At 44.5% G+C, this 14,237-nt stretch overlaps 1 protein-coding gene across 2 annotated transcripts in view; it reads left to right on the forward strand.

Annotated features, from left to right (window-relative positions):
* Positions 1–14,237, forward strand: part of LOC106573518 (maestro heat-like repeat-containing protein family member 1) — a 37,356-nt gene that overhangs the window by 18,209 nt on the left and 4,910 nt on the right. Inside the window, exons 23-38 of one of the 2 annotated variants that reach the window (XM_045697658.1) lie at positions 738–764; positions 1,736–1,858; positions 2,106–2,185; positions 2,501–2,645; positions 5,084–5,179; positions 5,273–5,377; positions 6,005–6,140; positions 6,479–6,591; positions 6,794–6,946; positions 7,030–7,184; positions 7,686–7,851; positions 7,971–8,167; positions 9,730–9,867; positions 10,009–10,123; positions 11,309–11,455; positions 11,912–12,100. In XM_045697658.1, the coding sequence (XP_045553614.1) occupies positions 738–764; positions 1,736–1,858; positions 2,106–2,185; positions 2,501–2,645; positions 5,084–5,179; positions 5,273–5,377; positions 6,005–6,140; positions 6,479–6,591; positions 6,794–6,946; positions 7,030–7,184; positions 7,686–7,851; positions 7,971–8,167; positions 9,730–9,867; positions 10,009–10,123; positions 11,309–11,455; positions 11,912–12,100 (2,085 nt within the window). The remainder of the gene's footprint in view (positions 1–737; positions 765–1,735; positions 1,859–2,105; positions 2,186–2,500; positions 2,646–5,083; positions 5,180–5,272; positions 5,378–6,004; positions 6,141–6,478; positions 6,592–6,793; positions 6,947–7,029; positions 7,185–7,685; positions 7,852–7,970; positions 8,168–9,729; positions 9,868–10,008; positions 10,124–11,308; positions 11,456–11,911; positions 12,101–14,237) is intronic. The other variant, XM_045697661.1, reaches the window with a different exon arrangement.

The raw sequence follows: 14,237 nt of genomic DNA on the forward strand, positions 1-14,237 counted from the left end.
AAAACCACACAGCACAAACCACAGTGAAAGGAACGTGTGATTATATCAACCAGTTGGAGAAGTCACGCTACGTTGTAGTGTTTCAAATGTCTCACTCGTAGCATTCAGGAGGTCTCTCTGGCTCTCCATGGCTACAGATGAACCTTGTTTATATCCTCAGGGGTTCTTCTCCTTTAGCCGCCGGCCATATGCTTAGCATCACAATGACTGTCTGAAAACTAGCCTCCATAGTTTTCTTTGTTAAACTGCAGCCTTCAGGGGCCGCTGCCAATGTACACTATGACCTCCAGATGTCCACTTGAACTGGATCATGGGATTTTATGTCCGTGGTTAGGGTGGGTGATTGGACGGACGGACACACACACACACACACAAGGTGTTTAATGTTAAGAAGCCGAGTCTATATCCATGGAGTCGTTTGGGTTCCACATGGGGCTCCTTTAATTGGCTACAGCTAGTTGGCTAGCACTGGAACATTTGCTAACCTTTTTACTGCAATAAGGATATAGAGGTTGAGTTCATCTGTATCTGTGAGACATTTAATGTATCACTGTCCCATACCATGGTTAACCATCTAAACGGGGAACACTTTCATGGTAAGGGCCTTCTGTAGTGTGATAACATTTTCTTAATGAGGGGGAAGAGCATATTCTCTTCTCTTTAGGGGGAAAGGATATATTATTGTCTAGTAGTGTTCACTTGTGGATTAAACTCCTTGTTGCTTTTATGTTGTGCAGGTTCTGGGAATTAAAATAGAGACCAAGGTACCGTGACTGGACCCTAATGAAGGATCCTCTCTATCTCTCTCTCACTAAAACTCTTCTAACAATCTCTTCTCTCTAGAACGCTGCTGCTTCAACTTTCTGAACTTTTAGAAGTAAATGGCTCTAGTTGAAAGATCAGCACCACATGTAGTTATGATGGGAGGCAGTGTATTTGTTTGCCTCTGTTTCAGAAGTTCAGAACGTTTAGTGCTTTTGAATGCCCTCCATGTCCTACTAACACGGTATGACACTATGGTGTTTCTCGGGCCTTGTGGTTTCCTCCTTCCCTTTTTGATCGAAGACACACACCAGCTCTTAGGTTGTGATGCTAAATCAGATGGTGGAATTTGATGTTCAAATTCTTTTTTCCCCTTCCAGATCGCAAAGCTTACATTTCTGTCTGACATTTACAGTCTCCAAATCAAGGCATGGATGATCATTCTTTAAAAATACACCCTCTACTTTTTGATTGTTTAATTCATATTGACCTGTATCTACACACTGATTTTTAAGCCAACTGAAAAGTAGTAAAATTCATCTTCAGTAGAATGTGACTTACCCAACCATAAGCTGTTGTTTCTTATGCCATGTTCTGAAACCATTCTATTGGTGACATGCTCTTATCAAGTTTAACATCATCTCTTTATGGACCCCTGACATTTTCAACAACATCTAAAAATCACTAGGGTTGAAATCCTTGGTCCTGCTCTAGGCTATCCAGCTATCTGTAGGTGTTTTATAGATGGCATAGGGAACTTTAGAATCATAGGGTAAGTGACTTGTCTGTATGCTTGAGGGCTGCACTATACAACTAATATTTGGTTGTCTTGCTCACAATGATGCGAACAAACTAAACCGCGGACTGCTATCGCCATGAACACAGTCTGAGGCTGTGTGTTTGTCTCCCTGTCTCTGTGCATATATGTGTGTGTGTGTGTGTGTGTGTACGCTGTATTCCCCCCCCCCATCAGGACCTGACCATGAAGCTGAGTCTGATTCAGAGTGTGGGGCTCATAGCCAAGGCCATCAGCACCGTCGTACGCAATCAGGGCTACATGTTTGTCCGCAAGCAGGAACTCATGGGAGTCATGATGGTCAGTGTTTATGTCACCTGTTATGTCATGTATCTGTTATGTCGTTGTTAGGACAGTGTTATGTAGCCCTTATGATGGAGGGTTACATTAAATGTTACTGGATTTAGATCACACCAACTGTAAAACGTTGTTTATGACAGCTGTTATGTCTTATGCAGCTGTTAGAAAGGCTTTATGATATGAGGGCTGCTACAGTCAAGTGGTTCTGATTGTGTTGACCCATCTCAATATCTTCCTTTTATTGAAGGATTTTATCAAGGCAGAACCCACGGATGCCATGCGGACTCCGGTTCGCCACCTTGTGATGACCACGTGTGCCAACCTCATGTATCCTTTAATGCCCAGAGGTGTGCTAGTGGGTTGCATATTGGAACAGAGCCCAGAGATGTCAGCCATAGACTGTCAGCCTGTCAGGAGCTTGTCAGTACCAGGTGTTTCATCTTCCTCTCGGGTTGCAAAAATCAGGGAACTTTCCCCAAATTCCCAGGTTTTCCAGAAATCCTGGTTGGAAGATTCTGGATATTCCTTCCCTCCTGATTCCAGGAATCTTCCAACCAGGATGTCTGGAAAACCTGGGCAGTTTTTGCAACCCTAGCCTCTACTGAGTGACATCATTGATCCTTGACCCCGGGTTGACCCCAGTAACCTGGAGCCGGCGCTGACGGAGAATGAGAACTTTGATATGCTGCGGACGTGTCTGAACGGTGTGTACGGCCTTCCCCCGGTGAACACTCCGGACAAGGACAGGGGAAAAGACGAGGAGGTGCTGGAGCCCCAACAGAGAGAGGTGAGAGATGAAGCTGAAGCATCTCAATACCTCGTTGGGATTTTTCACCGTCAGTGGGTTGCTGTAGTCAACAGGTGCACAAACCTGGAGGGGCGCAAAATGAGAATTACTGTACATGTAGGTACATGAACTATTATTCATACAAATCAACCAATCCATATTGAAAAGTTTATTATTGATTCAATCTAATTGATGTTGACCTAAGTGCAATCAAACCAATGCATCGAGGACATTTCAAAGTCAGTGGATTGGCATAGGGTGAGTCACAAACCATGTGACTAAAGCAGGAAGTGATTTATTATGTATCCTGTTATAGAGAAACCTTTTAGTTATGTTCAACTTTAGGACACACATGAACAACCTCAAGTATACATATACTGTATACACAGCCCTTCTCTGTGTGTGTAGACATGCAGTCATCTCAGCAGAAACATAAACCTGCACTTATTTTGTGAAAGTATGAAACAGGGTGTTCGCGGGTCCTTAAAAAAATCTCAAATTCATTTATCTGATTTAAGGCCTTAAGTCTAAAAATGTCTTAAATTCAGTTTTCAAATGTCTTAAAGAATGTGACGGAGATGACTACACTGTTTTACATTGTGCTTCTGTGTAATTGTTGCCACTGCGGCAAAACGGCAACGTTAAATAACAATCGAGCCGCACTTTCAAGATGTTAGAGGTGTGTGTGTGTGTGTGTGTGTGTCGGACCGTAGCCAGAGGAGAGAGAAGGTAGCCTATACAGTCAGACAACAACCCGATCTGGGATGATAAACAGACATTGTCCTTCTCTTACAAGAAATGTTGGTGATTAGGCTACACAATGTTCCTGCAGATTGTTTTGGTTGTAAAAACATTTTTTGCTCAACAGTAATGTGCGTTAATCTACTTCCTGAAATGAAAGTATCTGCCCTGTCCCTGTTTGGCTGCTGGCTCTCGCTCCTTCCCCCTTTACACACAGAGTGAAGGGAGAGATGCGTTCTGAGAAGAGCAAGCAAACTGACAGTTGAGCAACATTTTAGAAATGTAATTGTGGGAAAGACAGTTGTTTTAAAACAACTACTTTTAATGTTAACAGTAGTCTCTCAGCTTTGTGTATACTGTAAAAATAATTTCTGTCAAGATAAAGGAAATGACACCACTTTACAAACGGCTGATGAGCCAGTGGAACGGAGTGGAGCGTACCATTTGGGGTGAATACAATGGAATATTTTTGTAGGATGTTACATTTACTGTTGGATCAATTGCATTGCTATCCAGCAACGATATCATATTTAGAGTTAGCACTCTAGCTAATGTGTTTTGAGTTCCTACTTCCTTGGGCAGCAGGTAGCCTAGCGGTTACAGGCCCTAAATAAACAAATATACCAAAGGATTCTGGTTTCAATACCCGACAAGGTGAAAAATCTGAGCAAGGCATCTCAACCCTAATTAGCTCCAGGGGTGCCGTACTACTATGGCTGACCCTTTAAAGCCTTTCACTGCACCTATCTGGTGTATGTGACAATACATTATATTTATTTATTTGTATCATTATGTAGCATATAGCCTTGGCCAATATACACACATGCAGACAAATAAAAATATCTGATTATTCTGGATCCTATTTTGTTATTGCACATCAGAATAACTATCATGCATTCCCTGAACATGTTAGATGAAATGTCTATAACAAGGTCTGTCTTTGTACTGGATAAAGTCCGTCTTAGAGCCTTCCCTCAAAGTACAGCCATTTGATCCTGGATTCACTGAATGAGTTATTATGTTTTTTTGGTTGTCGGCTAATGTTCTAGTCTTATCCCATAATTATTATTGGATAATACCTCCAGCAGACCAACTGGGTGTGTAGACTTTTGTTCCAGCCCGTCTAACACGTCAGATTCTACAAATCAACTGCTCAACAGGACCTTGTTAATCTGACTCCGGTGTGTTTGAGCAGTGCTGAATCAAACACACCCAGTGACCACATGTTTATACACTTACTGTGCTGTATATTTGACTTTAAGGATTTTTTCACAGTGGTATGGTTATGTTCAGTATCATTGGAGCAGGTATAGGTATGGAAGCCTGAGTTCTGGACACTTAGTTTGTGATCTAGCTAATGATTAGCCCATTGGGGCAGATGGGCAACCCCATGCTTCTGCCATCTATAGCCTAGCAGCCCAGCCATCATCAACTAGATTCAGACGCAGGCTCATTTTTATTGAGCGGATGGAACATAATGACTAATAATTTGTAGACTACAAACTGACCGCAAGAAGCCCAAACAGATATGTTTGACTAAAACATAATCATTTCAAACCTTGCTTACATTTGTATACGATCACGCGTCTCTCTCTGTGTGGGAATACTTGGGAACAGTCTTAAATTCAACTTCATGGAACCAGCAGATACCCTGAAAGTGGAGATGGTAAAGCTTGTATCTACTGCTTTTCCCACAGGCGTTATACAAAGACGCCTTCAATGCTCTTCAGGAGTTGTTGAGGAATATTCTTGTAAGAGACCTGAGTCCAGACGGACTCCAGAGTGTATTCAAGGTAAGTTGGTGATAAGAAGTATACTCTTAAATGTTTACTTATTTATACGTTGATCTTTAGCTCAACCGTGACCCTGTTTTTGTTTGTCCGCAGCACATTGAGGAGTGGTTGAGTTCTGGTCAGGATCATGAGAGGGAGAGGGCGATGAACACCACCGCTCACATCCTGGAGTTCTACTTCAACAACCTCCACGTCAAAGTGAGTCAGAAAAACATCTGCAAACCCTTCTTTCTCAGGTCATATTTGGACCTTACTAGCTGAAGTCCTTGAGTTCTGTAGACATAAACTAACAGCAAATATAGCTGTGTTTTGTGTTTTTCAAAATGTTTCAGATGCCATAATGTTCAGTAGTGTATCTTATGAGCTGACCTTTTGTTTGCAGTGGTTCTAAAGGCTCATTTGTTAGGAATATGGGGCTTGTGGTACCAGGACCACAAAATACTGAAGGACATGGAAATAAATCATCCAGAATTCCTGGAGGACAGTAGAAGTTGATAAAAGTGCTTCTTTATTGTTAAAGGGATTTCTGCAATGAGGCCATTTATCTACTTTCCCAGACTCCGATGAACAGGTGAACTGAACTAGAAGTCTATGGGTATCTGCTAGCATCCTTGTAGATACCAATATACTCCGTCATTGCGCTAAAGCTAGTTAGCATTGGCTTGCAAAACAACCTCTAATTTCCTTAATACTGGACACAGAGTCATAAAAATGGTATCCACAAGTGGGGGAAGTAGATACAGGGCCTCATTGCCAAAATCCTGAAGGATCCCTTTAAATGTGGAACCAACCCATAGCCTTAACCTGGGTGTTCTGTCTCTGTAGAACATGGTAACCTTCCACAACCTGGGATCTCTCCTGGGCCGCCTGGCCCCCCGATGCACCGACCCCAACCCCCTGGTCCGCAGGGCAGCCATCGACTGCATCTACACACTGCTCTACATCCAGCTACGCTACGAAGGTAACACACACACACACACCACTACACACACACACACACTGTCTCTGATTCAATACGCCTTGTCTTGTATAGTTTCCTATTCTCTGCTGACCAGCTTAACTCCCCCAGCGACCAGCTTATCTCCCCCAGCGACCAGCTTAACTCCCCCAGCGACCAGGGCACCCTATTCCCTATATAGGGCCCATAAGGCTCTGGTCAAAAGGAGTTCACTATATAGCGAATGGGCTGCCTTTTGGGAAGCACACCTCTGTGTTTGTGTGGCATTCTGCTGGGAGTGAGATTGCAGTGTGTGGAGCTCAGCTGCAGCTGGTCTCATTGTCTCCCTGCCCTGGCACTAGGCTTCTCTCTGGACTATAAAGACGACTCGGTGGAGAGACTGATCACACTGAGGGAGAGCATGGACAACCCAGATCACTCTGTCCTCTACAAGACCTGCTCCGAGCTGGCCAAGGTAAGGAATTCTGTTACAGGATAGGAGAATGCAGTCAGCATTACATACACAAAAATATTTAGACATTGTTTCACCTTGGGTTTCAAAATTCTGGTCAACTCTTTCTGGAAAGGTTACTGGAGTTTTGCAACTCTACTTTCATAATGTGTGTCTTTATTTTGTGTCTCTGTCCTTTCCCGTCTGTCTCTCTGTCTCTGTCTAGATCATCAGTAAGCGTCTGCCCCAGCAGCAGCTCAACACTCTGATCTTCATGTTGTTTGAGGGGCTGGTGGACTCCCAGTCTAACTGCTCCAGAGCCTCCAGTGTTCTACTCAACACCCTGCTGAAGCACAGAGGAGCTGGACTACAAGACCTGGTACACTGGCACACTCACTGACTCGCACACTCTCTCTCACACACACACACATTCACCCCCTCTAAATGAGCTGTGTGTGTCAGGTATCAGAGATGCTGGAGGTGCTTCACATCCGTCTGCAGATGATCAGTGAGGAGCAGGTGAAGGTGTCTGTGGCCCAGTCCATCCTCATCCTGGCTACACAGCACCTCCAGACTGTCATCAACACACTCATCTCCTTCCCCCTGCCCTTCGACAGGTGAGAACCATCTCTCTCTTCCTCTCCTCCCTCCATCTCCTACCCCCTGCCATCTCCTACCCCCTGCCATCTCCTACCCCCTGCCCTTCGACAACTGAGATCCCCTTCTCTCTCTCTCTCTCTCTCTCTCTCTTCCTCTTCTATCTCCCCTCTGTTCAACTAAGGAAGGTCCCTCTCCGTCTTTGTTTCTCCATTTGATAAGTGACAGCTCTCTCCTCCTATCCTTCTCCTTTCCAAAAGCCAACTCCCTTTCTCCCTGCTTCATTTGACATGTTAATTCTCTCGCTCTCTCTCTCACACACACACACACACACACACACACACACACACACACGAGTGAGACTCCATGAATCTTCCAACCAGTATTTCTGTAGAACTGATGAATTTGAAAAGTTAGACATTTTGCAACCCTGTGTGTAGTAGCAGAGGAAATGGTTTCACTGCCTCCCATTCAAAGGGAGCCCTACCCCTCATGGTGACTTCTCCCTGTGTGATCCCCAGTTGGAGCTGTGAGATGTGGATTGCCCTGGGGGCAGACAGTAAACTGGCCTCTCAGATCATGGAGATGCTGATGGAGAAGCTCAACATCATGGTGCCCTACGTGGACAAGAAGGAGTCCATGATGAGAGGAGGCCTCACCAAGGTGGCCACCAGTCACCCTCTAGCTGTGAGTAGCAGGTTATAGAGTGCTGTGATGAGACTGTCTGGGTAATGGTGTGTTGCTAGGTTTATTTGTGTCAAATGTACAAGTCTGAGCAATCATTTTCTATGCTATTCTATTGTCAGATGACCTGTGCCCTGAAGGAGATGATGCTGAACGGCCAGAGCCAGGATGCCGTGGTGTCCCTGTTCCCCCAGCTCTTCAGCTCCCTGCTGGTCCGCCTGGGCTCCAGCCTGGGGGTCACACTACCCAAAGACATCAACAGCTTCGGAACAAACAGAAAGAGCCCCACCAAACTGTCCGCCGGCTTCGACGTGTGCGGGTGGGTTAGGAGCCGACATACGCTAGCTAGCGCATACTGTATCATAAGACACACAGGGTGGAGTGCAGGGACACTCCATTAGATTATCTGGAGTGCCAGTGTTAGAAAATGACTAGAGGTTAGGTCCTACAGGGGTCCACATGAACACCCCCCCCATATACCTCCCAGAAAATGTGATTACGGAGATCATCCAAACATATACGTAAATATACACTAAGTACTGGTGACATACGTGCATATATGTGTGAGTGATATATGTGCATGCAAAGAGCAAACAACAAGCTGCACAAGAACTCACTACTGTAATGGTCCAGGTTACAAAGTGGCTCAGTGACTCGTGTTTGCATCTCAATGTGAAAAAAACTGTTTGGATGTTCTTCACAAAGAGGGCAACAGATGCTACTGAGCCAGATGTCTATGTGTCAGGGGAGAAGCTCCAGGTGGTATCTGATTTTTAAGTACCTTGGAATCATACTTGATTCCAACCTCTCTTTTAAAAAGCAGGTGAAAAAGGTCATTCAAATAACCAAATTCAACCTAGCTAATTTCCGATTTATACGAAATTGTTTGACCACAGAGGTAGCAAGACTGTACTTCAAATCTACGATACTCCCCCACTTAACATACTGCTTGACTAGTTGTGCTCAAGCTTGCTGTACAACATTAAAACCCATTCAGTCTGTCTACAAACAGGCTCTCAAAGTGCTTGATAGGAAGCCCAATAGCCATCATCACCGTTACATCCTCAGAAAGCATGAGCTCCTGAGTTGGGAAAATCTTGTGCAATACACCAACGCATGTCTTGTATTCAAGATCCTAAATGGCCTAGCTCCCCCTCCACTCAGTACTTTTGTTAAACAGAAAACCCAAACATATGGCAGCAGATCCACAATGTCTGCCATGAGAGGTGACTGTATAGTTCCCTTAAGGAAAAGCACCTTTAGTCAATCTGCTTTCTCTGTGAGAGCTTCCCATGTCTGGAATACACTGCCATCAGACACACATACCTGCACCACCTATCACACTTTCACAAAATGCATGAAGACATGGCTAAATGTCAATCAGATTTGTGAACATAATCCCTAGCTGTGTATTGCCGCTTTCCATGTTGTCTGTAGCTTGTGAGGTGTGGAAACACTTTGTTGTTTTTATGGATTTTGTCTTGTTGCTTTTTGTTCTATGTTGCTCTGTCTGTATGCTACATCTTGCTTGTCCTATGTTGCTCTGCGTGTGCTCACTGTTCAATAATTGTCTATATTGTAATTGTTTTTAATAACCTGCCCAGGGACTGCGGTTGAAAATTAGCCGGCTGGCTAAAACCAGCACTTTTACTGAAACGTTGATTAATGTGCACTGTCCCTGTAAAAATAAAATAAACTCAATCAATCAATACTATATGAAGTTATCAGTACAGGTAATGAAAAGGAGTAATGACAGTATTGGTTTCACTGATCATAGTTACCATACAATGTGAAGATGTGAAAATTAAGTTCCTTCAGGAAAAATGTCGTTATTTTAATTGAAGGTTTAACTCCTTTGTCTGTGTGTTCCTGGGTCTGCAGGGTAGCGGTGGAGGCGCTGCGGATCCTCCTGGCCCGGGCCCAGCTGGACGATGTAGTGAAACCCCTGGACCAGGAGGGGGCCTGGGACAAGATGAAGGACCCCAAGCACCACATCACCGGGGTCACCCTCCTCGCCAGGTACACCCTGACCTTAACCCTGGCTTCATGTCCACATCCTGGTTCAACCCTAACCTCAGCCCTAACTCTTTCTTCATGATATGTACAGTATAGCTACCCTTTATGCTCTACCAGTTAGTGTGAGAGGTGTGTTGTTTTCAGGGCCATGGCCAAGCACGCAGGCCCTCGTCTCCCGGCCATAGTGGAGTGTCTGTGCCCCTGTCTCAACAACATCTACGAGTGTCAGAGGGTCACTATCACAGCCTTCTTCTCTGAGGTGAGCCAAGCCCAGGGCCCACTGTTGTAGGTCTGTGAGGTGAGCCAAGCCCAGGGCCCACTGTTGTAGGTCTGTGAGGTGAGCCAAGCCCAGGGCCCACTGTTGTAGGTCTGTAAGAAGGAAGCAATATGATAGAATGTCCACCTCCACACTGATTATACCTATCCAGAACCTTCACATCTGCAAACATATAAATCCTGTGTCACACCAAGCAATTTGGACGCAATTTCTGTTGCAGATGCAAGTTGCATCATCAACTTTGCTGATGCACAAAGCAATTCAAAGGCAATAGAAATTGCATCTAACATCCAACCCTGTCATACATCACGGTTTCATAAATTATTTGTTTTGCCCAACATTTTTGTAATTGTAACATAATTGATATAGACAAAATACTGGCTGTACAATTTAGCTAGCTAGCCAAAATGTTGCCAATTTGCCAACCATGTTTTGCCAAGCTACTGTAACTAGCTAGCAAACCAAGCTAGCGATGAGCTAAGCTAGCTAGTGCAGTTCATGTGGGACAGAAAGGTCTGGGGGAGGAGACAGGTTAAAGAAGGATTTTTAAGCCTTGAGACAATTGAGACATGGATTGTGTATGTGTGCCATTCAGAGGGTGAATGGGCAAGACAATCTGGAAGTGCCTTTGAATGGGGCTGCCTTCAGACTAGTCTTATGAGGGTTGTGGGCATCCTGGAGCAAAATAACTGACATGTTTGTGAGGGTCATATTACTGTATCGCCCAAACTGTTCACACACTACAGACAGAAGTTGGCAGACGCTTGTGGGGGGGTCGTAAGGCAAAACATGGTGTTAGAGGTGGGGCTGCCCACATCCACTCTAGGGGGGTTTAGAGGTGTCAGAGTTAGGATGTCAAACTGGACATAGTGGCTTTACAGTATTATAATACTTGGAAGGCATTGCATTTTAATTGCCGTTGTCACCAGGAGTCAAAGTACTTTACATTGCATTTGTTGAGCTTTTGTAGGTCTCCTACATGTATATCTCAATGCACTGGCTTCAGACTGTGTTCTGTCTCTGTGTGTAACACTAGTTACTGAACCACTGGCTTCAGACTGTGTTCTGTCTCTGTGTGTAACACTAGTTACTGAACCACTGTGTTCTGTCTCTGTGTGTAACACTAGTTACTGAACCACTGTGTTCTGTCTCTGTGTGTAACACTAGTTGCTGAACCACCACGTGGTGACAGAGCTGATGATGATGGATGTCCTGATGAACAACATGATGGAGCGTATCTCTGACCCCTGCTGTACCGTCCGCATGCTGGCCATCAGGGGGCTGGGGAACATCGCTGTGGGATCACCTGAGAAGGTACATATGGAGGGGGGAGAGCGAGAGGGGAGGGGGTGTGCTGGTTGTCAGGGGGCCGGGGAACATCACCATAGGATCAGCTGAGAAGGTATGACTGATTAATCTTACCTCAATGTGGCAATAATACGCAGGCAAAAAGCATTAACAGAAGTTTAGGCTTAGGATATACTACAGAGCAGGATCAATGAGTTAGCCAGATATCTTTTGGGTTGTTTCTAAAATATTTATTGATTTTCTGGTTCATTAAGAAATCTGAACTGTGTTTTTGGTGGAGTCAATTAGACCTTTCAAGTTTATATAAAATAAGTTATTTCAGAATATTTAGGCAAGTTATCTGGCTCTCCTACTTTGTAGTATATCCCTCTGGTCTAACCAAGACAGCAGCAGAGGGGAACAATGTTTCAGACAAATATGGATCTCAATGTAATCAGAACCTATACAAAATCTATTTTCTAGGTAAATAAATATGCCAAGGAGCTGCTGGCTGCTATGAGCTCTGGGATGGAGGAGAAGGACGACCCTGGGAAACGCATCACTCTGGAGGCCATGTCGGGCCTGTCCAAGGTGCTCCTCTACCTGGACAAGAAGAACGTCCGGCTGCTGGTTGTCTACATCTTCATGAAGATCAAACCCTTCCTGGAGAGTGTGAGTAGAGCAGACACACACTTCTGTTGTCATGGTTACCACCCTGCTGCAGCCCACTGTTGTCATGGTAGCGTTACCACCCTGCTGCAGCCCACTGTTGTCATGGTAGCGTTACCACCCTGCTGCAGCCTGCTGTTGTCATGGTAGCGTTACCACCCTGCTGCAGCCCACAGCTGGCTTGCCTCTGAAGCTAAGCAGCGTTGGTCCTGGTCAGTCCCTAGATAGGAGACCAGATGCTGCTGGAAGTGGTGTTGGAGGGCCACTAAGAGGCACTCTTTCCTCTGGTCTAAAAAAAATAAATATCCCAATGCCCCAGGGCAGTGATTGGGGACATTGCCCTGTGTAGGGTGCCGTCTTTCGGATGGGACGTTAAACGGGTGTCCTGACTCTCTGTGGTCACTAAAGATCCCATGGCACTTATTGTTAGAGTAGGGGTGTTAACCCTGGTGTCCTGGCTAAATTCCCAATCTGGCAGTCATACCATCACGGTCAACTAATCATCCCCAGCTTACTATTGGCTCATTCACCCCCCCCCCTGTAACTATTCCCCAGCAGGTTGTTGCTGTAAATGAGAATTTGTTTTTCAGTCAACTTAACTGGTAGAATAAGGGTTCAATCAAAAGAAATAGAGGTGAATCCTGGTCCCTGTACATAGAATCAATGTCCAGTAGCTTTTGTCTATTGACTTTATTACTTGGGGCGGCAGGTTCAGAGTTTGTTTTGATATTTTAACCTGTGTGTCGTGATCGCATTTGGTGTAGGGGGACAAAATAAAGTGGTTAGAGCGTTGGACTAGTGATCGAATCCCCGCGCTGACAAGGTAAAAATCTGTCGTTCAGCCCCTGAAAAAGGCAGTTAACCCACTGTTCCTAGGCCATCATTGTCAATAAGAATTTGTTCTTAACTGACTTGCCTAGTTAAATAAATACTAAAATTACTGAAACTTTGTAAGGTTGCTCTCACAAAATAGGTTTCTTACCTCAAGGGCCTTTTGTAGTTAATACCATAAGACATACAGTTTAACCTTACAAGCGTCATTGAGGTATATGAGGTTGGGTCTTTAAGCTTACTTGAACTATTCCTGATAAGTCCAGCGTCTGGCACCGTAAAATATGCTTTTCTCTCTTGGTAACTCCCCTACCTGATGGATATAGATTAAGGTGAAATTACACCAATCCCTTACACGGAACCATAACCGGCTGCGCGCGTGTGCCATTGTGCATACATTTATTTTGTCCCCCCACACAAACGTGATCACGACACGCTGGTTAAAATATCAAAACAAACTCTGAACCAATTACATTAATTTGGGGACAGGTCGAAAAGCATTAAACATGTATGGCAATTTAGCTTGCACTTGCTAGCTAATTTGTCCTATTTAGCTAGCTTGCTGTTGCTAGTTAATTTGTCCTGGAATATAAACATTAGGTTATTTTACCTGAAATGCACAAGGTCCTCTACTCCGACAATTAATCCACACACAAAAACGATCAACCGAATCATTTCTAGTCATCTCTCCTCCTTCCAGGCCTTTTCATCGTTTTAACTTATATGGTGATTGGCATCTAAGCTTTCATAGTATTACCACGACAACCGGCAACAGTTCATCTTTCAATCACCCACGTGGGTATAACCAATGAGGAGATGGCACGTGGGTACCTGCTTCTATAAACCAATGAGGAGATGGCACGTGGGTACCTGCTTCTATAAACCAATGAGGAGATGGGAGAGGCAGGACTTGCAGTGCGATCTGCGTCAGAAATAGGAATGACTTGTATTTTAGCCCTTGGCAACACAGACGCTCGCGAGCAGTGTGGGTGCAATAATTGAATAACATAGATTCCTACATTTATTTTGCAACGGACGCGACGCGAGCGGTGTAGTCGGATGCTTGTGATGGGGCTACAACGTCTGAAACAGATTTGTAAGGCTTATTAGGTTTCACTTCTCTTCTCAGAGAAGGCAAGATATTATATGTTTATGTGATATTTGGTGTTTTGAGTTCCTAGTTTCTCAGGGCCAGATTACTATCATGTAGAAGTTGACAGTATCAAGAAATGGACAACCTTGTTTCAATAAATGGATGTTAGACTGTGAGTCGCTCTGGATAAGAAGGGTTTGATCTGCTAAATGACCA

The sequence above is a fragment of the Salmo salar genome, chromosome ssa02 (genome assembly GCF_905237065.1).
Source record: "Salmo salar chromosome ssa02, Ssal_v3.1, whole genome shotgun sequence".
Classification (NCBI taxonomy): domain Eukaryota; kingdom Metazoa; phylum Chordata; class Actinopteri; order Salmoniformes; family Salmonidae; genus Salmo; species Salmo salar.